The 27,231-nt window shown below is 36.1% G+C and overlaps 1 protein-coding gene across 7 annotated transcripts in view; it reads right to left on the bottom strand.

Annotated features, from left to right (window-relative positions):
* MPDZ (multiple PDZ domain crumbs cell polarity complex component) overlaps positions 1-27,231 on the bottom strand; it is a 146,055-nt gene that overhangs the window by 105,676 nt on the left and 13,148 nt on the right. For all 7 annotated transcript variants that reach the window (XM_064490200.1, XM_064490202.1, XM_064490203.1 and 4 more), the window contains exons 2-3: positions 18,128-18,200; positions 15,751-15,917 (exon numbers count right to left, since the gene is read on the bottom strand). In XM_064490200.1, the coding sequence (XP_064346270.1) occupies positions 15,751-15,917; positions 18,128-18,143 (183 nt within the window). In that variant the 5' untranslated portion in view covers positions 18,144-18,200. The remainder of the gene's footprint in view (positions 1-15,750; positions 15,918-18,127; positions 18,201-27,231) is intronic.

Raw genomic sequence — 27,231 nt, 5'->3', positions numbered from 1 at the left:
GATGCTATTATGGGAATCAAAAGGCAAAACACAAAGCAGAAAAAGAGTTGCAATACAAATGTCCAAAAAAAAATCTGTATTCACAATGGAGAAAAAGACACTGTCTTCAGCAAGTGGTATCAGGAAAGCTATACAGCTGCATGTGAATCAATATTAGAACACTCCCTCATACCATATACAAAAATAAATTCAAAATCGATTAAAGACTTAAATATAAGACAAGACACTGAATATCTCCTAAAAGAAACAAAGGCAAAAGCATTCTTTGACATAAATCATAGCAACATTTTCTTACATCAGTCTCCCAAGGCAACAGAAATGAAAGCAAAAAACAAAACAAACCACACACATACACATACACACACACACAGACACACAAAAACAATGCGACCTAATCAAATTTAATAAGCTTTTCCACACCAAAGGAAACCATAAACAAAATGGAAAGACAAGATACAGACTGGGAGAAAATGTTTATAAACAATGTGATCAACAAGGGCTTAATTTCAAAAATCTACAAAAAGATCATACAATTCAATGACAAAAAAACAAATAACCCAATCAAAAAATGGGAAGAAGACCTAAATGGACATTTCTCCAAAGAAGACACACAGATGGCCAACAGGTACATGAAAAGATGCTCAATATCACTAATTAACAGAGAAATGCAAATCAAAACTACAATGAGGTATCAACTTACACCAGTCAGAATGGCCATTATTAAAAAGTCTAAAGATAGTAAATGCTGGAGAGGGTGTGGAGAAAAGGCAACCCTTCTGCACTGTTGGTGGGAATATAGTTTGGTGCTGCCATTATGGAAAACAGTACACAGGTTCCTTAAGAAACTAAAAATATAGTTGCCATATAATCCAGCATTCCCACTCCTGGGCATGTATCGAGAGAAAACACTAATTTGGAAAAGATAAAGGCACCCCAATGTTCATAGCAGCACTATTTACAACAGCCAAGACATGGAAACAACCTAAATGTCCATCGACAGATGAATGGATAAAGATGTAGTATGTATGTATGTGTGTGTGTGTGTGTATGTACACACACACACACAGTGAAGACTATTCAGCCATTAAAAGAATGCAATAATGCCATTTGCAGCAATATTTATGGACCTAGAGACTATTATACTAAGTGAAGTCAGAAAGAAAAAGACAAGTATCATATGATACCACTTGTATGTGAAATCTAAAATATGGTACAAATGAACTTATTTACAAAACAAAAACAGACCCATAGACATAGAAAACAAACTTATGGTACCAAAGGGGAAATAGGCTAGGGGAGGGATAAATTAGGAGTTTGGAATTAGCAAACACAAACTACTATACATAAAATAGATAAATAGCATGGTCCGACTGTAGAGCACAGGGAACAATATTTAATATCCTGTAATAAAGCATAAAGGGAAAGAATATAAAAAAGAAAAAAGTTATATTCATAGCATATAATAAACCCTTACCAATATAATAAACTCTTACCAATCAATAAGAAAAAAGACTGACAAAACAATAGAAAAATAGGCAAAAGACTTAAGGGGAACTCCACAAAGGAGGACATCCAAATGACCAATGAGCATATGAAAAGGTACTCAGTATCATTCGTCCTCAGGAAAATGCAAATTAAAAGAACCATATGACTCTACAATATACCCCCAGAGTGGCTAAAATAAGGGGGAAAAAAAAAGAAAGAAAGACAATTAAAGCTGACAGTACTAAGTATAAGCAATGATGTGGAGGAAGGAGAATTTTCATACAATATAGTGAGAGCATAGACCTACAACTACTTTGGGAAACAGTTCGGCAGAATCTACGAATGTTGAATATATACCTTAAGACTCAGAAATTTCACTCTTAAGTAAATATCCAAGAGAAATGCACACTTTATGAACATCAAAAGACATGTATTAGAACTTTCATGGCAGTTTTATTTACAATATAGCCAAAAAATGGAAAAAAATTACAATAAAAAGGTCAAATATATTCTATTATATTCATACAGTGAAAATGAGAACTGCTACTACATAACACAACATAAACGAATTTCACTGACAGAGCAAAGACAAAGATGCCAGGTACGCAGGTAAATATATACTTAGGCTGCATCTATACAAAATTCAAATACTAACCTATGGGACCAAAGTCAAAATAGTGTATTATCTGACATACATGTGGAATCTAAGAAGGCCAAACTCATAGAAATGAAGAGTAGACTGGTGGTTGCCAGGGACTTGGCGTGGCAGCAAGCGGGAGATGCTGGTCAAAGGAAACAAACTTCCAGTTATAAGATGAATAAATTCCGCGAAGCTAACGTACGGCATGGTGACTCTAGTCAACAATACTGTACTGTATAGTTGAGAGCTGCTGAGAGAGTAGATTTTAACTGTTTTCACTATACACATACTTAAAAGGTTAATTATGTGAGGGGACAGAAGCGTTAACTAGCCTTACTTTGGTAATCATTTCACAATGTATACATGTATCAAATGTCACGTTGTACATCTTAAATTTACATAATATTGTATGTCCATTTTATCTCAAATAGGCTGGGAAAAAAACAGTGATTCCTTTGGAGGTGGTCAGGACTGACTGAGGGGAGGAAGAGAGCATTATGGAGTGCGGAAACTTTCTATGTCTTGATTTAGGTAATTTAATTTGAGAAAAATCTTTGAGCTTTTCCCTTTTCCCTTGGGAAATCCTTTTCCACTGACCGTGTGTTTTTTCTTAATTTTGCTTAAAGTTTACAAAATAACTGATACAGTCAGAGCAAGAGAACCTAGGGTACACCAATGAATGATATTAAAAATACACTTCTCTTAAAGAAAGTAGATGGTAGGAACAGCCTCTATGTATCAAGCTAAGTCTTCTCTGACAGAAATTCTGTATGAAGTTCAAATATCAAGCATTCACATTAAATGAAGAAAAATAATCGCTACCTGAAGATGAAGCTTAGTCTATTACTGTGACAGATGACCCCTACAGGCTTGATATGGATTCAACTGGTTAGTTCCCATTCCCAGAACGAATCCCTTAACAAGTGCTCCATCATGATGAATCCTCAGCAAATGTGTTTTAACCTCCGTAACACTTCTAGATTCTTCTTCCTCAAAGATGATTAACTTTTAAAACTTGTAATCATTTAGTTGACGTTAAATTCCAAGGAGAAAAGATAATCATTAGGTTCTCTTATACTTTTACACTGAACTATTTTGACCCATTCTGGTACAAGGCTGACATAACTGTAAGATGTTTATAAACTGTTTTTTTTTATCTTTCTTCAATAATAATACCTATTCTTTAATTATTAATGTCACTCCAAAATACTCCAAAAGATCAACGTCTTAAATATTTTGACCATATAAATATGGTCTATGCACTTAAGCTTAAAACAATAGAAAATTTTCAAATATGTAGACTCACTTAACTAAAACTGCTATCAACTACTGAAATATGGACTTCTTTTGTTTTATCTGTCTCTTTTGGGTTGTTAACTAAAAAAAGGAAGTTAACGTTATTAGTTCTATTTTAACAGCTAACATCAGTCTTTCCAGAAGTACATGTAAAACTGTCTACAAAAATGACTGCTGAGGATCAAACTGAATTTCCTAAACCATTTCCATACAGATTATCCAAACCTGATTTGTGGCCCTGTTATTTTGACTTATTCTGAATTCATTTCACAGCAGTGAGAATAAAATGACCCAAATGCTTACGTACATTTGAATATTATTTTTCTATCATTTAGAAGCTAAAATATGTATTACCTTAAATTAAGAAAGAAAAATGACCATTGCTTTCGCAACTCCATTTTTGCTAGATTTTAAACAAATTTTGAAACATATATTGCTAGCTCAATTTCACAATTTTTGTTTGTTTGTTATTCCTCACAGAATGAAAAGCAAGAAGTAAGGCACTCTCTGGGGAATTTGCCAGAACAGGTGCACCGCATAGAAATGTGGACTGTTTTTTTTTTTAATCTGCACCTTGTCTTTTCTTCTTGCAGAGCAAGAAAAGTGCTTATTTTCTTGTGAATTTACAAAAATGCTGTAAAACATTCTCTGGAACTGATCCCAAATATGAAATGTAAAAAGGGTTAGGATGCTGAGAGTATTCAATGAAATACAGCACCTAAAACGGCAGCAATCACAGGAAAAAAATTTTTACACATAATAGAACTCCATTTCAAGTTTGGAACCAAGAGAGGCCTCCTTTTCCATAAATCTTTCAGTGAAAATACTGAGTACAGCACAACTCTGATGCATTATTGAACAGGCAAACCCTGGCACAGTAATTGATGGTGGCACTCTGATTTAATGACCCTTATTTTTAAAGCTAATTAAAGAAATTGAGTTGCATGTTCAAAGCGGATTAGCTTAATGTGACGAGACTATTTTGGACATAAAGTAGCTCATAGCTCTTGAACTAATAAACAAGATACAAAGGGGAGCAGCAAGTTATGGAGGGGGCATTTTCAGATGGAATAAGGATAATTTTACATTTTCTATGAGACCTTCCTTTCATTCATTCAAATACTCAACAGCACCTGAAATACCCAAAACACTGGGCTCCAGCTAATGGGACAGTAATTAAAGAGACAAAATGCTTTCCATAACCATTGATATGTTAGACATACCATAAAACTAGCCCACCACTCTTAGTTCACCCATCTACTGAAATAGAATGCCTTTCTTTTATAGCTATGAATTCCTGAATAGCAAAGCAAGCAGCAGTCTAGAACTCACGTTATCATTTGTAGATATTCTTAAAGTTTCCATGGACTATCATTGGCTGATAAATTATAAAAGTTAAGGGTACTTAGTTTAGAAATTAATTCCTTAAACCAAGAATGGTTAAGGAGTCCTTCTGAGTAACGAAAATGTAAATTTTCTGCATCTGCCTCGATGGAGCTATAAGTACAAAGTTTCAGCGGCATATTTGTTTTTAAAATTCCCCTGTACTAAAAACTATCAACCAGGAAACTCAAGAAACACTAGAGCCTAAAGAAAGAAATGAATTAGAGAGAACTTAAGACTCCTGTCTTGTCCCTTTTGATATTTAGGAAGGCACATATGGATGATCAATGATCAATAATCTACCCAAAGGAATGCTTACTGCTGCAGCCTATTAAATGGCAAGATCAAGTACAGTGTAAGCTCTGGACCCTGATACACCCTGTCCACTTAAGTGAATGGCCATGTGGCAAAGGTCATGCTATTTTATACTGTTCTAGTTTTCACTCAAAACTGCATCTATGAAAATTTTATTTTTGAAATTACATCATAAAAGATATTTATTATAACCAATCCGAAGGGCATACTGCACTAAAAATGTTCAGGAAGTGTAATGCAGAGTACTCCATGTGTATGTTGTAAACTACATTTTAAAAGACAGTCTAAGTTTCACCAAAATCTTTAGAAATACTCTTACACAAAAATATTCAGATTCCCCCCCACCAATTTCCTAAAAATATATATGAACACTTGGGTAAAGACTGGAAAATAACTTGAATTTAAAAGTCATAATTTTGTTTTAAATGTTTTTCATTACTGTTATAAGATAAATTTTAAGTTTACCATTAGAAAATTAGGTTTTACAAAAATAAAATTAGGTTTTACAAAAATAAACTATAACAGGATTCTTTAACCTATCCCCTGAGTTTCCACTGACATTGCAGTTAGTTTCCATTAATTTCAAAAACAATGGTTTCTTTTCCATACTTGTTTGATCTTTTTTGATAGTATCTTTACTTTTTACTATTTTTACTGGGGGAAGCTGTAAAAAAAAAAAAAGGCAACAAATTATTTTCAGTTCCTCCCAGTAAGAACAAGTCTATTTCCCTACCTCTGAATCACATAAAAGTTCATAAGAAGCAGTAAAAATTATTAGTTTTATTCAATCTTGACTCTTGCATGTACATCTTTTTAATATTCTGTGTTTCAAAAAGTGTAAGTAAACATAAAATACTTCTGCTGTAAGAACAATACAACCGGCAAAAGAAAGGCACTACTGTTGGAGTTGTAAGCTAGACTTGGCTTCTTTTTACATGGGCACCGTATTACTTGAAAAAAAATGACTTAAAACCAAAAAATGGTTATTCAGACATGGGTATACGGTAGACAATTTCTCAAAAATAAAGTATGCCAGTCAATTCAAGGAAAACAACTGACAGTAATTGTTGCCAGGAGTAAATGTGAAGCTTTCGAGTAAAAATTAGAATTTAAGAAAACTTGCATCTGTCACCTTGAGCTTGACACTCTTCCATAATTTAAAGCCTCTCTTGATAAGATCAGAAGTGATGTTAGCAAGTGTTATTAGCAACTGTAATTTTCTGATATTACATAATGAAATGTGAAGTGTAATTTTTCTATTTTTCAAGTTTTCCAGATGACCAAAGTAATATAAAATTATGCATGGGTAAAAAAAGTAAAAATTCAAAGCACAAGATAGATTTTACTGTAATAGAGTAGAAAATGTTCATTGTTTTGGTTTCACATTCCACATTGTAGCTAACCTTTAAGAAACTACCCAGACTTCTGATGCCCTAACAGAGAATATCTATAATTATCTGGAAAGGCCATATATACTCCTCCCTTTTTCCAGATACGTATTTGCGTGAGAGCAGATTTTCTCATATATATCAACTAAAACACCAAATCCAAACACATCTAATGCAGAAGCAGATATGAGAATCACTGTCTTCTACTGAGCCACATTAAAGACATGTACAAAAATGTAAACCAATGCTACTCTTCTCACTAGTTTTTAAATATAAGGGGCTTATTACTGTTATTTTAAAATGCATTAATTGATAAATATAATACTTCTCAATTTTCATTTCTGGTAAGTATTGATGGATAAAACCACAAAAACAAAAGCTTCTTTGAGGTCCTTAATAATTTTTAAGAATGTAATGAGGTCATTAGACCAAACTATTTAAGAACTGCTGCCTTAGAATATTAAATTCCAATAGAAGGAGGAAGCAAGAAGCAGAGAACTGATATTTACTGAATGCTTGGTAAGCACTGGGCTTAAGTCTTTGAGTTTTTAGATTCCTGTTAGTTAGTTCCCATTTTGTAACTACAGGAGGAAAAAAAAGAGGCTTGGTAAAGATAAATACGTATTTTTTCATTTTAAGAAATAAAGTCATGTTTAAGATCATTTACTTATAAATATCAGTGCCAGAATACAAGTCCGGATTGTGTCTGTCTCCAAACTAGGCAACACTGCCAGCATTTGAGATCACATAATCAAAACGAAGCCCTCAAAATCACCAGGAAATCCTTAAATTGTGTTCATTATATTGTTTACGAGGACAGTGAGACAGACAAACAAACAAAAAGGACAGAGCTCTATGATCAAGACCTGGGGTCTGGAGCCAGCCTGCCTGCATCCAAATACTAACTCCACCACTTAACCTCTCTGCACCGCCATCTCCCCCATGCAAAATGAGGAAAACGTCATCTTCTACTTTACAGTGCTGCTGTAATGATGAGGCAGGTTAACTATAGCGGAACAGCTCCCGGCACACAGTAAGAGCTTTATACACGTTAATCACTATGATGATGATGGAGGATGAGTGACACACCTATTCAATACAGCTACTAAGAAAAAACTGAGGCATCTTCAAAGTAACTTCAGTTATTTGGCTAATTTATTTATGTTAAAAATTAGTTCTTTGGCAAGAAAACATAAATGACTAATCCATAACAGTCCTGAATATTCAAGAACATTCTTGTTAATTAAGCAATCATTTCTTGAGTTTGAGTTAAGTGTCATGTCTGGGACAAGGTATTCAAAGGTGAACGTGGCATGGATTTTATCCCAAAAGTAGTAAATGGACGCCAAACAAACCTGAAACACAATGAATTCTAAAACTCCTTTTCACGCCTGTTAAGAACAAATGGCGAGTGGAGCGCAGCACAGACACCACAGTCTAGGCATGTGTGTTGATGTGTATTTGCAGAATGTCTTTCCTTTATTTAAATCTCAACACTTCTGTGCTTTCTTAACAAAACTTGCAAGGGAAAAATTTTAGAGAATGTAGCTTGACCAAAAATAATACTCTCACCACAGTATACTGAAATTTTCTTCATCAAAGGGGTAAAGGTCTCCAAATTAAGTAAATTTATCTATTTAAAATGCCAAGACAAAGAAATTTAGAAAGTGAAAATTTAGACAAACGACACGTTAGAATTTTTGCAGTGTTGTTTTTATAAGTCCCATATTTCCAGGAGATAAAATTGATTCACTGTTCACAGTCTGCTTAGAGACAAATTAAAATAAAACCAAACCTCAGACAAGTATAAATATATGGAAACGGGCACATGGAGACTGATGTTACTTGGCCATATTGCCTCTCCATCTCACATCATCTGTACTCAGTTCATTTATTTTATTTTTTTATTTGTTTAAAAAAAATTGTTTTTGTATTATATATATTTTATTTAAGTATAGTCAGTTTACAATGTTGTGTCAATTTCTGGTGCACAGCATAATGCTTCAGTCACACACGAACATACATGTATTTGTTTTCATATTCTTTCTCACCATAAGTTTACTAGTTCATTTACTTTTAAAACCTAGCATAGTTTTAAATAAAAGCAGAATGAAAGTTCTGCTGTATATTAAAAAGGCCCTCAGATTAAAATTTGGAGGGATAATTCAAGGGAAATGGCAATTCTTAACGAATCTGAATTCACAAAAGGTTTAGTTTAAGTGTACCTCTCTTTAGAAATTCTATTAACTGTTTTTTCAACTTATTTATTTCTTTCTATTAGAGAGGTAAGGATTTAGCAATAAAAGTTTAAATACACTGGGTTCAGGGTCAAAGAGACCTAGATTCTTCCCCTCAATCTACCAATGAACGGTCCAGGGTAAGTTCCATAACCTCTCTAAGCCCCAGTTTCCTCACTGGACAAAATAGGGATAAAACCCACGTCAAAGAGCTGATGGACTGGTTAAATGAGACAAGTCCACAGCGCACAAGGGCTTCCTAAAAGCAACTGTTCTTGTGGTTGCTGCTGCTATACTTCAAATGTAAATCACTCCTCTACTCTTCGAAGCTCTTGGGTTAAAAAACTGATTTAGATTATACCCAGTAAAATTCACATTTTTTCCCTCTTCTCCAAAGACCATTTAACTTTGTCACAAAAACACCATACAATTAGCACCATTTGCTGTTTTAGACACACATGCATACCCAATAGCAAGATGGTGTTGCATTTTAATCCAGCACTGTATAAAAAGCTTGAACAGTGCCTTCTTGCCCAGGATAAAACAAGAATTTTAGTCCCTTCAAAGGCTCTATATTTACAAACTTTTAGTTAAAGGAACAAACATTTAAAAGCTGTTATTGTACCAAAAATAAAGTATTTGAAATTCCCACAGTAAATAAACTTTATGGTAAATGTAAAAACATGAGAATCAACTCCTCTTTTAACTTCTAGATAACGTACGTTAAAGTCTCAAGAAACAGACACTTTCCTGTTAGGCGGCTGCAACGCTCTATCATAAAGGCAAAACCATTTCAGAAGTAAGGAAAATATTTTTCATTTTCACAAGCAACATCAACTGAAAAGAATTCCATTCGATTTTTAGATAATTCCTGTTAAAGGGGTCAAGGCATATTTTCTTTCTCTCTGTTCCCCTTCCCCCACACCAAGTCATAATTCAATTTAGGCATTCTTGGGAGACCGCAGTCACTTCCCCTCTACTGATAGCAAGCCTACAGATGAATCATCTTCATTTCAGTCTCGAATTAGAAACCATAGACAGAGGGGTTATGTTTCTGTCATTTATAAAGTAATAAAATAAAGCTGAGGAAACAGACCTTTCTGCTCTTTTGAGACATGAACTGCACAAAACAGCATCTTTCTGACTACCAAAGTCAAAACAGAGCAAAGTTCTCGGTTATCAAAATTCTCATTTCCCATCAATCTAAAAAATATAAATGTAAGAAACTGTCAGAGCTGCTGATGTTACCGCTGAAAAACAGTATAGGTGAACACTTTGGCTGTAAACTCGACTTAGCCATTTTACAAGTATGTTCCTATAGAAGAGTGGCTCTCCAGGCAAGCCCTAGCGCCGTGGTACCCCGTCTACCATCCCTGCTTCCATCAGTGACCCTTGGAGGTACACACTGACTACGTGTTTCTCTAGATTCTATACAATTTGCTCTTGTTTTAAGACAGAGCATCAGAAAAAAGAATATACAGGGTACATTACCTTACGTACTCTTTGGCAGGAAAGCCATCAGTAAAGTAGTGTGCATTTTTAGTATATCTCATTCTTAGAAGGATGAAAGAAACAGTCCTCTGAAGAATAATTCATGTATTTTACAATTACAACTGAAGGTCTTAACTTTCAAAATGTCACGAAAACCTTTACTTTTGTTTTATGTTGTGTGTTTTTTACTACAATTTTTTAAATGTGGAGAAATAAAAATAAATAAATAAAATGACTGGTGAAATATTGTATTTAATAGAATGGTTATAAGATAAAGTTAATACAATTTAAACTTGATAAAACAAAATTCGACGCAAAAGAGCAAAGATACTAAAATAATGCAAAACAGCAAAGATACTGCAAAAAAAGCAAAAAGCCTTACCTTAATAAATTCTTCACAATCTGGCTCCAAAGTTTCCTCTCTTGCCAACAGCCTACACATATTCCATTTCTCTGATAATATGTGACTGTATGTGATTCTGAATCAGGGTTTCTCCACCTCAGCACTGCATACATTATAAACCCATCAGCTCTGTTGTGAGGGGCTATGCTGTACACTCTACTCATTACACGCCAGCAGCATTTCACCCCACCACCCACAAGGTGTGACAATCAAAAGTGTCTCTAATCTTTGTTTCCTTTTATTTGCTTTTTTTTTTAACAATAAAAATTAGAGGGGAGATGAATGAAATAGAGAACAGAAAACCAACAAAGAGAATCAACAAGACCAAAAGTTGGTGCTTTTTATAAAATCAACAAAATTGACAAACCTTTAGCCAGACCAAAAAGAAAAAATAACACCTCAAATTACTAAAATTAAGAATAAAAAAGTGTCTCTAGACATTGCTAAATGTCCCCTGAAGAGAGAGAATATAAAATGACCACCATTTGAGAACTGCTCTAAACCCTTATAAACACTGTTCCCACTACCTAAAATGTTTCTGTCTTATACCACTCACCTTCTTGTTTTTCTATTTAATTATGTTAGAATATATATGTTCTATCTTCTCCTCCAAATAGTGAGACGTTCCATCTTACTTATTCACTGTATTTTTATTTATTTTAGATGTTCAACAAAGCTTTGCTAATAAATGACTGTCAGCTTTCTATAAAAACATCCATGAGCTAACCCTCCCATTGCCAAAGGAAAATCTGGTTCACTGAATGATGTCTCACACTGAGCAATAGATAATTCTCTAGTTCTTTTCTGCCTTTGTCCTGGGAAGTAGTAATTAAATTATATACTTAATTTTAGCAACACAAGATCTTAGTTTGTCTAGTTCTCTAATATTTTTATTTGGTCTTTGTTTAGATTTACCTTTGAATCGTTCATTAGTCAATGTGTTTTGCCTTCAGGAATTGTTCCAAGTTCTTTTTGGAATATGATAAAACTCAGAAACACAGAAACATAAAACCACAATTTTATACCATGAAGACCATATTTGGAAGAATAAAACTGAAAAAGGACTGAATTATTCTGATCAACACTGAGCACTAATTTCCTACACTGATTCTATGTTAAGTCAGCATCTCTCCAATTACTTCAAGAGATGTCATAAAATTTCCAAAGAAAAAAATTAGAAAAATCTGGCTTACTTCTGTGTACATATACATAATGCACTGAGATGATATGCATGTAGGCCAACACTATTCTGGGAGAAAGGTGAATGAATCAGGAACCTGGAAATATCAAACTAGAATGACAACACACTCCAAAAGGGCTGGAAATCACTGACAAGGAGAAACCTCCAAAATATTCTGTGCTCTGAGGCTGGTTTTCTGTATTAGCAGCTTTTGTAACCTGTACAACCACATTTTTTTCAATTGGGTCTCTGTAGCCACAGCTTTTAAAAAAATCATGGCAATGACAATTATTAAGTATTAGTCCTAAATTTCTAATTTTAATTTGTAGCTTTCCTACAAATAACTCAGAGTAAAAGGGACATTTAATTTAGTGCCCATAGTCAATTCAGAAGGCAAGGTAATTAAGTAATCAGGAGAGAAGCATCCACCTATACTGGACTGAAGAAACGTCACAGAATAAATATGCAAATCCAATATCCTCATGGCTGACACGTTTCTATTATTAAACTGCTAACGTGTTTATTTCCTCCACAATAGCTGGATTTCTGTCATGAATATGCATTAAGCCCCGCAGTTATTAGTTGTGATGACTAGGTGACAGTGAGGACACTACTTGAGAATTTGCATTTGACAGATCACTGACACAAAGTCACGGTTCCTTTTTTTCTTCCTCTCTCTCTTCACTTAAACAGGAATCATGCAATGGGAAATGAACTGCAGCTATTAGAGATTATTCAGGTTTAATAGCACACATCCTTTTAGCTGGCGGTTAGAACAATACACAATGTGGCAGAGTTAAACAGAGGCATCAATTATACTCTCAGACTTGTTAATATTTTTGACAATATTTAAATAGCACAATCCCTTCAGGACAAGGCTTTTTTGCCCTCTCAGTTACACACCTGTCAAGTGTTTAATTTGCCAAAGGGAAATAGTTTGATTTCTAAGGGCAGTCTTAATACTGAAGAAGCAAAGTGGAAAAATTAAACATTATTGAATACAGGTAATGAGAAGGATCTGGGGGAAAAAACAGTGGGGTTAATTCAACATGGCATGTCAACATCTGTCATTAATGTAACAGTATGATTATGCTCCCAATATGCTACATGTACCTTGCGCTTTTCAGTTATTCACTGACTTTGCTTTTTAAAACACAGAATGATGGCAGAGGAAAATCGAAGGGGTCAAACTTTCCACTAATACTAAAAAGGAGACAGTAAGTGCTCCCACTGTACATACAGAATTATACATTTGAAAACATAATTTAGGTATAAGACAATAAATAAAAGTTGACCATTAATCATATGTGTGTAGCTACTGGATTAAAAGCACAATTTTCACTCATTAGGTGCATTGCTTAAATATTAAATTACAAATAATAATAAATTAGCAGTTGGTAATTTAAATCTAACGTGGTTAATGTCTAGAATATTTATTTTTAAACTTTAAAACAGAAAATAATACAAGTTTTTGAAAATGTCCTCTAGTCATCCGAGGAAAATAAAGTGGTTCAATAAATAAATGAAACTGACTTGGTAAAGAACGGAGAGTAAAGTGTAGAGTCACAAAAACCGTGGGAAGTTATCAGTGGTTTCAAGCGACATTAAACCCTTGGAATCTAGGGACTAATTTTCTACCCTTGGGGGTGGCAGGAAGATGTAAGGCAAGCTGCAGACTCGAATAAGGGAGAGGGCTGTGCCTTGGGAGCCAAGAAACCCGAGCTCTAGTCCTGGCTCTACTCTCTAAGCCACTGTAACAAGCAGAGGGGAGAACAGAGGGATTCCTTGGTCCTTTTCAGTATTTGAAGAGGTGACCAATGAGCCAGAAGTCCAAAGGCATGTTAAGACATGCCTACCTAACTCACAAACATCACGGCTTACTTACTCTTGAAATTCAGTTGACCCTCAAACAACACAAGGGTTAGGGGTGCCGACCCCTGCGCAGTCCAAAATTCAAGGCTAACTTCTGACTCCCCCACAACTTAACTACTGACAGCCTACTGTGCACCAGAAGTCTTACTGATAACATAAACAATCGATTAGCACATATTCTGTATGGTCATATATATCACATGCTGTGTTCTCACAATAAAGTAAGCCAGAGGAAAGAAAGTGTTACTGAGAAAATCATAAGGAAGAGAAAACACATCTATGGTACACAGATGCAGTTACTGAAAAAAAAAAAAGTGGACCTGTGTAAGTGGACCTGCATGGTTCATACCCATGCTGTTCAAGCGTACATTAGGGTCTGTCATTAACAGAGTAAGATCACACTGTACATAGTTCGCAGACTATGAGGCTCGATAATACTATGCTCAGTAATTTCCAAGGAAATTTCAGCTGAATCACATGGGACCCAAACAGTTCTAGAGCCCACTTCCTACTTCCATTTGGGAATAATAAAACGAGCCCATCAACAAGCAGGCCCACGTCTCCCCCTGCTTTTAGCAGGTGTGCTGAGTACAAACGCTACTCTCTTCTGTGCGGCTGGCTGGAAGGGAGATTTTGCCTCATTGGTCTATTTCCTAACATACCTACTAGTACTTTCTCAAGTTTTCCTCTCATTCTAATCATATTCTACATAATACAATTAGGGGAGAAGACGTCTGTTCACCATCTTCACACTCTCTGTAAAACCAGATAATTCTCCACACCATAATTATGCTTATATTCATGTTACTGGTTTCTCCAAAAGCTTGCCAGTCCATTCTGAAAATGAGTATTTGAAGTCAGAAAATCTTAATAATTTACAAAGGAAACAAACATAACTACATATACGAAATATACCTCTTTTCCTTAATTCAGGATTATGACTTTTAAAATCATTAAGTAGAAATCCTCTTGAGAAAAAAATGTTTTAAAGATTCTTCTCGATTTATTTACTTACTTTTTTTGACTTCCAAAATATCTAGATTAAGAAGCTATGTGACATTAAACAAATTCCTTCTCTATTGCTTCTATTTGTTCTTTTTGCATTCGGCACTTTTTTTTTTTTTTTTTAACTGAAGCTGTACTTTCACTGAATTAAGAAATTAGACTTCAGGTTTCAGTTTAAACTTTTAAGGTAGAATATTTGCTAGCAAGTCATCCATAACCATTAGACTAATGCTAAAAACAGCAGAATCAGAATTAACTCGGAAGGAAGGCATAATGATCTTGACTTCAAACCTTGTGAGAATAACAACCACTTCAAAAATATTTCTTAAAAATCTGAGAAATAGTGATTAAATTATGTAAGTTCAAAGAACATCTGACTCCAGTTTTCATTCTGTCATCGTGATATGTTTCAATTTTAATATAAACCCTAGGGCTTTTTAATGCTCACAGTTTTTACAGAAATAAAACACTTACAGTTAGAAGTTCTAATGTTTATCACCATCTGATGCTGTCACGGGAGCAATTGCTACTTACACTCTTTTTAAGAAGTGAGAACTGCAATTCCTCTAACTGATGACAATGTAATTATTCCCCTTACTGTCAAAACAGAGGTGATTTCCCTTCCTCACACACATGATTACACATGCAAATCCAGGCTCATCTGAAACCTTGTAAGTGCACTAAATGCCTGAATCGGAATGAGCAAGATCACACGAACAATGAGTCTTAGTGATGATGGAAACCAAGGCTACAGCCATCCACCTTAAACATATTTTTATCATGCCCTTCTCCTGTAGGAATTCATCCTTCTGCATTCACACAGCTGTCAACACAATGTCATCCATCTACAATATACAGCAACAACCACTGCAAAAATAACTGGGGGTTTGGGTGGAGGAGCCACAGTGAATCTGAACGTCTCATTTGGAGGTTTAAATGACTTCATTAACGATCCATTAACACATACAAACATCAGCCTTTCAGAAAAAAACACAAGACTTTCACAAGATGCACGCCATGCCACGAAGGCCTGCTTTGGGCGCTTCACAGCCTACCTGGTCTTTCAGCTGCTGTACGGAAGTCTGAAGGTTCAGAATCTGACTGAAGAGCGGGCTCTGCAGCACTGACTTGAGAAGGTTCAGTCTGTCTTCGTTGGCTACATCCCCGCGCTCCCGGAGCTTGGCTTGCAAGCGCTCTGCTGCCTGCAGGGCCCGATTTTTGTCTAAACCAAAGAGCAGCATTAGTCAATAACAGGAGTCAAAAGACAGGCATCAAACCACACTTAGAGAGATCCTACAACTATTCCTTTCAAGAGCTCAAAACTGACATAGGAAGAAAGGAGGGACATGTATCACTATAAATATAGCTTTCAAACCCTGAAGTCTCTAGCAAGAAAGTTTCTCTGGAAGCAGGGAACTGGTTATAGTGTATGCTACATGTAACTAATTGTATAGTACAGACATTCAGATGAGGCATATTTGAGTCCAATACCAGCTATTTCAACTCTTGTATAAAAACTAATGAAAACCACACTTTCTGTGACTTTGCAAATGTTGTTATTTTCACTTAAAAATTTTACATACAAGAAAAATTAGAAATTTAGCTAGTATGCAAAGGTGAATAATGTCACTGATGAGTTATAACATCCAACATGTGACAAATTCATATTAAGAGGCAAAGTACTGTGTACTTGTGAATTTACTTGAAAATATGTCAGAATAATGCATATCCCTTCAAAAGCACAATTTTTACTACTTTAAATGCCTTATCCCCAAATTAAACAGCATATGTACATATGTATGCATAAAACTAATACAAGTCAAAAATTTACTAATCACCTTGTATCAGGCACAAAGATGCAAAAGTCAGTATTTTCCATAAGTGTACCCCTAGTAATCCTAGCATCTTTCATGCACGCTTCCACCAGTGAGTGAGTTTCTACCACAAATAATTGTTAAAAACATCTCCTCAAAACTCACTCTCTCTCCTTCTCTCCCTTACTTATAAGGAAAGCCAAATTTGTTTTTTTTAAATATAGCGACCGTTCAGATACATGTCCTAAAAGATGCATGATGGTAACAAGTGTTTCCATTAAAATATATTTGCCATATCACTGCAATCAGAAAAGAGAGAAAATTATCACCAGAGACACTTTCTTCAGCACCAAATGTAGAATTATGCAGAGACAGGGAAACTGTCTCTGCATAATTAAAATAGTAAGATATGATTTAATGCTGACCATGAGTTCACACACAAACACAAATTTAAACAATATTCACTCTTATGCAGAATTTTTAAAGCAAATCATAAAAAAGATATGCATGAGAACTTTATTCTGGGTCGTATTTCCCACGGTATCTCAGAATACAAATCTAGCGTCAATTCCCATGTCGGTTCTTGAAAGATGTACAGCTCAGTAATAACCTACAGAATAATGATTAGAAGGTAATGGTTTAAATAACTCTGTATTCCCCCTTTGCGTCCACTTTCTCATGAGGAACTTTGCTGTGTGGACTACCGTCTTTGTGGTATGGGACCTTCAGTACAAAATAGGTGACGAAGGAAACACACACCCATGCATTCTCATCACGGGCCTACCACCAAGAACAAAAGTCACAGTAATCATCCCCAGAACCACAAAAACAGCTCCTTCTCCTTTCCAGCCATCCGCCCCCTCACCCCTCAAAACCTGCAGGTGTCAAGGCACCAGTAATGATCATCAAGGCACCACAGTGAAATCCAGACACCTTCCAATCGCAAAGAGCTCCCTGGAAAAGGTGAGGACTGCAGTGTCAGACGGGGGACAACTGGGCGGACCATACCTGACACACGTGAAACTGGTTCTATAAACTACTTTCTCTAAAACTAAAGAGCAGTGTGAAAAAAAGATTAACCCATGAGCCTAGAAAATTTGGATATTTCAACCTAAATTATCTCATGCCAAATTAAACTGCCTTAAATTGTCAGTCAATTTTACTGCAGTCAGTATTCGTTACTAACACTTTTATCAACTTAAAAGCAAAGCTCAATAGTACTTCACCTGCCCCAAAAAAAGTAAAAATAAGAGATAGGCAATGATCTTTCAGTATTAAAAATACTGTTAAACTTTCTGGAGCTATTCAGAAACAAATATTAACTAGAACTGGGTTCATAAATCAGAACTGAGTTTACATTAAGCTTTTTTAAAACCCGTAACTGGTAGAATATTTCATATGCTTTTAACTTTTGCCTGTAAATGACATGTTTTCTGTAACACTTCACATGAAACCATCCAAATATAGAAACACATTATCCTACTACAATGTTAGTGGATTAAATTTTTCAAACTAAATTACTATAGATAGAATCCTGATATGTAGAATATACTACATTTCAAAGATCCCAGTGGAAGGAGTTTCAATTATTATAAAAATAGGAAAAAATAGGTCTTACCTACAGTTTCTAACATTTTTTCCAAAGTTCAGTGTTCTCTACAATGATTATCAACAGCAACTACAATGGAACTCTAGGGAGAAAGAAAAAGGAATGGTTTAATTAATAGAACTTTAAAATTATATTTTAAAACTAAATCCTCTTGGACAATAAAATCTTGTTGACATGACATAGTTTTCCTTTTGGCAAAAAAAAATTAATCATTTTAGGATTATTCAAAATTATCCTATATTTTCAGATAACAGTCACATAATAAGGCAGAAGGCATAAAAACTGTTTTAAATAGAACAGTATAAGTATCTAAAATATTTCCGTAAAAGCTTCTCAACACAGACCACTATAACCTTGGATTCACGTACAGATCCTTACCCACAGAGGAAGGAGTTTACTTGGCTCTGCATGAGAAATTCTGTAGGCAAAAACATTAGAATGTAGAAAGTCGAAGATATGACCCTGCCCTTGAAAGCTCACAGCCTTAAATGGGAAGACAATACAGACACATACTACGACATTCAAGCAGTAAGTGAATCAACGCAAGATAATATAGTAAATCATGAACAAAAAACTGAATAAAAGAGAGCACAACATTAAAAAGATTTGGAGGAAGGGTACAGCTCAGTGGTAGAGTGCATGCTTAGCATGCACGAGTCCTGGTTCAATCTCCAGTAACTCTATTTAAAAAAAAAAAGACAAAGGAAAAAAAACAATTTTTTTAAACTAGTCAAAATACCCTCCTGTCTATATCATTCTCTTTTTTCCCTCTCACAAAAACCTTCTCAGTTCCTTCAACTCACACGAGATCTCATCTCTCTCTGATAATACTCATTTGGACTCTGAAGTACTGGATGCAGATCCCCACTGACAATATCCACATCACTAACCCGCCTTTAATCTTTGCTGTCCAACAATTCTGCACAACTGACTCCCAGTCACATAGATCCTTCGCCTTGCAGAAAACCCTGAGTCATCAGGAAGTCAGTCAGTCACTCTTTCAACAGAAAAAAAGTAATGGACGGCCAGACATCCTCACTGCTCATGTGGAAGATGAGACAGGGAGTTTCTCCAAGAAGGAACAAGTTGCCCCCTGTAATCTCTTTGAGAATGCATTTGGGAAAAGAGAAAGTATGTGATGTGTATGAGCAGATGCACAGACCGTCAACGCCTGCAATTAGCTCTGTGTAATTACTGAGAACAGTACCTATTGATTTTCCTTAACCCAGTTTAGAATGCATGGTTTAAAACATCGACTCCACTGCAGTCAGATAGCTCGACTACTGGTACTTGTTTTAAAAAGTGTCCTGGTTTCAAGGAAAGAGGGCACTGGCTCTAGCCTGGAACTGAAACCTCATGAGTGGTGTGGCCTTGAGCAAGGGGCCTATCCTCTAAACCTTACTTTCCTAGAAAGCACATTTACTCATTGGGTTATGATAAATGAAATAAATAATACATACCAATTTCTAGCTCACTGCAAAACTCCTAACTCTAAAATATATATATAGGATCACTACTGAGTCCATATAGATTAGCATTCCAAAGCCAGGCACTGCACATTTTGCAAGGAGTACAAAAAGTACAGGGAGACCTTAGGAATAAACTAGTCATCTTTTTTATTCTTATTTACAAGGAGAATATAATAATCCTTCATGAAATAGCATACTATTAGGTCCCCCCCAAAAAACTATTAACTTCTGACAAAAAATAGTAAGAAAGAAACCTCAATATAAGGAAACCCAGGGTCTACAAAGATATATTTAATCAAACCACCCAAGAGGACGCATGATAGCAATGAAAAAGCCCTCATCTGATGACCAAAGGGAAAAATCTGTTTGACCACTTATTAGCTATATGCCTCTGTTAAGTCACTTATCTACCTTTTCCGAACTTGCCAATCTCTAATTACAAATGAATGATAGTCATAGAGCTTTGAAAGGATAAAATCATATGCGTAAGCACTTGGTATACACAATAAAATTTAGTACTATCCTCTTCCCCCCGTGAAAAATTAACTCAGAAAGATACACAGTATTCATGATGTGGAGAGGAGGGCAGCCCATGGATTTGGAAGCCCACTGATTTATGAGGAATCTGCAGAGAAAATACAGAGTAAGCAGTTCCCAACTGAGAAGAACTCCGTCATCCAAAAGTTCACCTACAAGTCAGCTATGCGGAACCAGAACTACTTTTTTATTTTTCCCAGAGAAACCCTTTTCATAAAGGTTTAAGAAAAAATGCTTAATTCAGCTACAAGTCAGTGACATTAATTCCCAGATGAGAGCTCCATTCCTCTGAATTTCACTGATAAAAAATTAGTTTCACAGTTTGTCATCCCTGCTCTGATGCCCCTAAAATACCTGGCTCTTCCAACTTCACCATTAGTAACCATGACAGAGACAAGAGGTTAAAAAAAAAAAAATGCTCCTTTCTATGCCCTATACCCCTACACCAAGTACTCAGATCTAAGTGTAAAACTCATGTGTAATCACAGACTTTCTGAGATGGAGGGATGGCGTCCATCCCCATCAAACTGCAGACATGAACTCTCCTTGTCGCCCTCCCACCACCCCACGATCAAACACCCTTCCCCCTTCACCCGCCTCAACACTATGAAGACAGAAGGGCACCTGGGGGATAATAGTGGGTTGTGGCCAATGGGTAAGATGTGAAGAAAGCTCAATACATGTCAGAAGAATGCTGTCTGGGTTTTTCTGGGCAATTCATGCTAGCAGTGATGAATCACAGGGGCAGTAAAGAGAAGAAATAAGACACGGATACAATAACAAAGAGAAGGGTATTATTCCTGGGGCAGAAGCAGTGGTATAACAGCAACCACTCAGCATCTACTACGTTCAAACTCTGCACCCTTCAAAGCATGTTATCCAATTAAGTCCTTTAACACAATCTCCGCACTGTACAAGTGTGGAAACTGAGGCACCGAAAAGTTAGGTAACTTGCACCACTAGTAGTTAATGAAGCTTAAACTTGAACCCGGATATTCTGGCTCCAGAGTCAATTAATTTAACTTCTACAATCTGCTGCCCCTCGAGAGAAGGAAGATTCACCCTACGTTCTTCTTCCTCTATCCAAGTTCGAAATTGTGTAGACCTTGCTCCACACAGGAGAAACAAAAGAAGGAAATAGGGACCCAGAGTGATGAAGTCTGAAATGGACTGGTATAGACAATTCAACACAGCCAACTCTCCGCAGAAAGGCAGGAACAAGTCAGAATTAAGTATTTCATTTATTCATTTATTTATGTTTTTTTGTGAGGGAGGTAATTAGGTTGGTTTGTTTGTTTATTTTCAATAGAGGTACTAGGGATTGAACCCAGTACCTCATGCATGCTAAGCAGGCACTCTACCACTGAGCTATACCCTCCCCACAGAATTAAGTATTTTAGAAACTACGGGTAGGTACATCAAAGAAAGAGCAATAATATTCACCATTTATATAATGCCCATGTATGTTTAAACAAATCACTATTAAAATGCAGGATTTTAAGTAAAATCCCCAAGAAAAAAAATTAAGCTTCCTTATATTAATATTTAAAGTATACTTAAAAACATGGCTATTATATTTCAAGGTACTAAATCCCTCAACACAGTGAGAACAGCATATTCCAATACTACAAAAAATACTGGCTTCCATACAGCAGCCCCTCTAGCTGCTGTTCATTTATTCCGCTTGCAGCCATATCACTGCTGTCTGTTTCCATGGTGAGGGCACTCAGAACTACAAGGCGCACCAACAATGGCTCCGTGAGTTCGGTCCCTATGTGGCACCACAGTGCTGTGAGACTGCAGTTACACACATTACATCAGGGAAGCAGCGACCCTGACCACCTTGCTCTCCACAGCATCCTCCACTGCCTGGCACATTATTCTCTTCATTTTCCAGATAAGACAACAGAGGAAAGGAAGAGGCTGAGGTCTTACCCAAGGTCAAAGAGCTAGTAAGTCCGAGAACTTAGATTTGAATCCAACTCTACCCAACTTCAAAACGCCCACTCACTCGATGACACTGTCCCTTATTTTCCACATTGTTATAGGAAAAAAGAATGAGCAGAGCAATGTATTAAGTTGCTAGTTTTTATATAAAAGAAGGGGGGGAAGATGTGGGTGTAAGTAAAATTAATCCGTGCATGTTTATAAAAGCATAGACTATTTCTGTAAGCTTTCCAAAGACACAGTGGAATGTAGAGGGCTGGAGGACATTAGGAGAAACTTATTCTGAACTGCATTTCTTCTGAGCTTTTAAAAATTTGTGTCAATATAAGGCAGCCAGATTTAGTAAATAAAAATACAGGATGCCTAGTTAAATCTGAAATTCAGATAAATGAATAAATTTTTAGCATAAGTACATCCCATGCCGTACATGGGGTATACTAAACACTAACTTGTTGATTTTCTGAAATTCAAATTTAGCCAGGCATCCATTATTTTCTCTGGCAATCCTACTTATGTATCTATTAGCTTAGGAAAGACTCAAATTTTAAAAAGCATTTTTAATTTAAGGACTTTACGCTTCCGGCAGAACTTCAATGTAATGGCAGAGTTGCCAAATCCTCTATAAATCTCTAAAGATTTTAGCTGTAAGCATATGACTCTCCAAAAACTGATTAATAACACTAGTTTGCAACCAAGGGTAAAAATCAGACAGCTTCTTTGGTTTCTTTTAGAAGCAAAAACGGATTAATTAACAAATCATTTTATTTTTCAACAAGTTGTACTGGTAATATGTAGGCACAGCTTTTGTGTAGTAGAGAATCAGTGTTTGAAACACAAAACAAATCATTCTGCCCAATGCAGGGTATATGGCAACTAACGAGTGAAAATATGTCTCATGCTAAAAATAACTCTACTAAGAGACACTGCCCCAAATGCATACAATTTCCTAGTTATCTTAAACAACTCTGACTGTAAAAGGAGTACACCATTAAAAGAGCTTGCTGCAACAGTTTGCAGCTTGTCAAAGTCACCCAGCATCTGTCATTGCATTTAAATTTAGCATTCGTCTCCTTCATAGCTGCCTCAGCACCACCTGAAGTCAGCAGACAAATGCAAGACTGCAGTAACCTGCAGGTAGTTTGCCGTAAAGTCAATTGGCCATGACAGCAAAACTGACGCTTGCGGTCAAGATTCACATTCCAGGGTAAGGTTACCGAACCATTGCTCCAAAAGCACAGAAATGTCCCTCTACCCACCAACATCATGCAATCATCCAACAGAAAGCAGGCAGCTCTTCTTAGCATCTGTTCGTTAGAACTTCTCCCTCATTTTTACAGGCTTGATCAAAAAAGCACTCATGAACAAAATCTTTCTTTTCCAGTTGACATTTAAATCTCTCCGAATTCCTTGAATAATAACAGAATTTATCAATTCTTTTTGCTTCCAAAATCAAGAAAAATAAATCAAATATCAAGGAACCTTGCCTTTACAGCATAATTCAAATACTGATTGAATAGTCTTGTCCTTCCTTTATAAAATGGGAAGATACAGTACCTGCCCAAGTCGAACACAGCGAGGGGGTCACAGGGTTAGAAAAGAACTCAGATTCTGTTATTTACGGATTCAACAACTCACAGGGCACTGACAGGACTGGCGTGGCATGCTGCTGGGTGGTAGTGAGGACACAGTCTGGGAATTCAGGCACCAAGTGAATGGGACAAAAACAAGTAAACAGACACTTAAAATAAAAGAAGAAAAAAGACGGATGTCATCAAACTGAAGAGAAAGGGAAAACTTCCTGGAGGCAGAGACCCCTGCACAGAGTCCTAAAGAACAGGCAGGAGTTAGGGCACAAGGAGTGACAACTGCTCCCCACACAGAGGCAGGAGCGCACAGTCCCTCCTGAGCACTGCCAGTAGGTGCTGACGCCTGGACTGGGGCTGAAGGAGAAGACAGAGATGACAAGGCTAGAGATGTGGATACAGGCTAAACTTCTGAGGGCCCTGCACACCACTCTTGAGGAGTTTAGATATTTAATATGAATTTTGTTTCAGGACAGTGAGTGACACGGCCAAAGGAAGAACAACTGGAAACAAGAAGGCCAGGTAAAAGGTATTTTCAAAAACAGAGATGAAAGTGAAAAATAAATGAAGATGGGAGACAGAAGCGAAGAAGAGCCATCAGCAACAGCACTTGGTGACGTAGAGGTAAGGCAGATGAGCCCGGGATGAAGCCAAGCTTTCCTGCTTGAGCTATTGACTGGATGGTTAGCACCAACCACCTGGAAAGAGAACGTAAAAATAACAGCAGGTCAGTGGTACGATTGTTCTAGAAATAAAGCTCTATCCTGATCAAGGGTTTAAAAGGCTGAGTTATACAGTATCTTACAATGCTGCTATGCACTGGACTGTATGCCCCCAAAATTCATCTACTGAAGCTGTAACCCTTCATGTGACTGTATCATGAGATAAGGCTTTTAGGAAGTATATTTATGACCAGGTTTCAAGCAAACAAACCAAAAATCCACTACTGAAAAAGGAATGTGACATTTGACTGACAAGGTTTCATTCTATAAACGAAACCATAGTAACTGTGGAAAACATTCACAAATAATGAAAATATTTCTGCCTAAAATATTCCAGTCATAGGAGAAGAGGAATACTTTCACTTCAAACTCCACTAGAAAAATAAGGCGAATACGTATGTTTAAAATGAAAAATAACACTACAATGGAATCTATAATTTATAAACCAGGAGGAAAAAAGATGGAACAAAGAATACTCAAGCAATCTAAAAGAGCTTGGGAACAGAGAAAAAAATAAAGAGCACAGTAAACAAAAAACACAAAACAAGAGGACTAAAGTAAATTCATATATCCATACTCACAAAAAATATAAATGGGTTAGACTCACTTAAGAACAGATTCACAATTCAGATCTCAAAAATGAAAATGAGAGTTGCAGAATAAGTAGTTTGGTATCACTTAATCTACAAGTTTTAGAATATATAAAATCATACGCTCCGTGTAAATGTGTAAATATGTGCTTTCATCATTTCAGCAATGAATTAAAAGGACACATTATAAAATCAATCACAGTTCCAGTTACTTTTAGGGGCAGATGTAAGTGGTAGCTGTAGATCAGAGAGAGATCAAAAGGAGTACTTTAGCTTTCTCCATTTTTTGTAAGGAAACTATAATTTTAGAATGTTTTAAATGTATATATGTAAAAAAGTAATTGGGTTGAAATATTTATGGATAAAATGGCAAAATGTCTGGGATTTGCTTCCAAAAAAAAAGGAAGAGGGCAGAAGAAACAAGACTGGACAAGAGCCAGTGGCTATTAAAACTGAAAGATGGATACATGAGGATTCACTGTAATATACACACTGTAAAATGTACACTAAAATTTTTAATAACAAAAATTAGAAAAGTAAGAGATTGTCAGTAAACACGTGAAAATGTTAATATCTAATTTCGCAGGACAGGACTAGAGATGATTAGTTCCTTCTTTATTCACAATACTTCTCAAATTCTCCCTATTATCCTTCCTCAAGAAAAAAAGATTTCACCTCAAACCACTAAATTACTTAGAAAAAGTTTTTACCATTGGCAAATTTCTTCAGGCTAGATTTTTTTAACTCCAACAAATGAAAGGAAGTATTATGTAAAGATTTCTTCAAAAATTAGTATCTCAAGAGGAATTTTCATGTTTACAATTAAAAACAAAGCTTTATTCTGATTTCCTAATGGCTACTCTGCTTCTAGTTTTACCAAGCTGTTTTAGATAAGAGCCTTAGAAGCAGACCTCATGGCCTCAGATTAGCCAATTCCATGTGAGAGACTCAGCAGCAGAGCAGGAAGAGATGTTGCTGAGCAACCCCAAATCCCCATCTTTGGAAATGACAGGTGAACCCCAAAGAGTACATAAGGATAAATCTGTTTCAGTTGAAAGAACATTGATCTTTCATGTATATTCAAATGACAATTCAATATAATGACGTCACATACTATACCTAAGCTAATATGGACAAGAGGCATATTGATCCACAATTATGTAGACATACATAAATCACAATAATTACTTAGACCAAGAATCCGTATACTCCAAACAAATTTTGGTGAAAATATTTTTATCTCATTCCTTTTCCTAGGAATTTCCCAATAGGGAGAAAAAAAACCTACTGAAGAGGAAAATACATATAAAATGGATATTAGGATGTTTACTTATAGATACACTTACCCAACAATGTATTGTCACTAACAAACATATTCATTAAATTTATTTTGGTTTTGAAAGCTATTTCCTTTTATTTTTAAGGACTGTTGGCCTGAGGTGAAGGGCTCACTGTCCTTTCAAAAATATATAACATGTTCTCTCCTTAACTGCAGACTCCTTAAAAGCACAAAGACATTAACTTTATAAGGACCTTTTACCAGATTCACATCCACTTCCAGACTTACACATTCATATTTTGTGATGCTTTTCAGTCAAGCTCCCTTATTTACTGCTCATACCCAATGATGACATCAATTTTATGGTTGAAAGGAGCCTCAAAAAAACATGTAGGTCACAGACAAGCTAACGTTCACTGAGGTTTGGTTCTGTAACAAACCAGTGACGTGTCTGCTATTAGAACCTCAGGCTGCTATACTAATCAACTATTAAATGGCTGAACTTTAGAAAAAATGTATTAGACAGATCAGTTCTCTTTATATTCCACTGTATAATATTTATTTCTTCTTCCTCAACCATTATTCATGTTCTAAAAAAAAAAATGCACACACACTCAACACACTACCTGAGGACTGGAGGCTCCAACACCTTCTCCCTGCGCGCCCATTCTTACACATTTTTCTATCCATCATATTCTCTCCTTAGCATATCCCTCCCTATATACAGGGACCCTCTCCCAAAAATCAACTCACACCAACTGTGGTGATCAGAAAAAAAGATTGAGATGCTTCTGAGAATGAAGATATAGCCCCCTCTGTTCTGTCACTCCCTGGTTAAACTCAAAGGAACTCAGATTGTTGGGCAGTTTGCCCTGTTTGCTACCACATTTTCAGCGTTAAGGGCCAAGATGCAACAGGCTGGGCACATTTCTTGGACAGAACCAGGCAGGGGAATTCCTCCAAGGGCTGCCCTTGCAGGCAAACGA

The sequence above is a fragment of the Camelus dromedarius genome, chromosome 10 (assembly GCF_036321535.1).
Source record: "Camelus dromedarius isolate mCamDro1 chromosome 10, mCamDro1.pat, whole genome shotgun sequence".
NCBI classification, from domain to species: Eukaryota; Metazoa; Chordata; class Mammalia; order Artiodactyla; family Camelidae; genus Camelus; species Camelus dromedarius.
The sequence above is the reverse complement of the archived record's forward strand: the minus strand, read 5'-3'. Positions and strand labels throughout refer to the sequence as shown.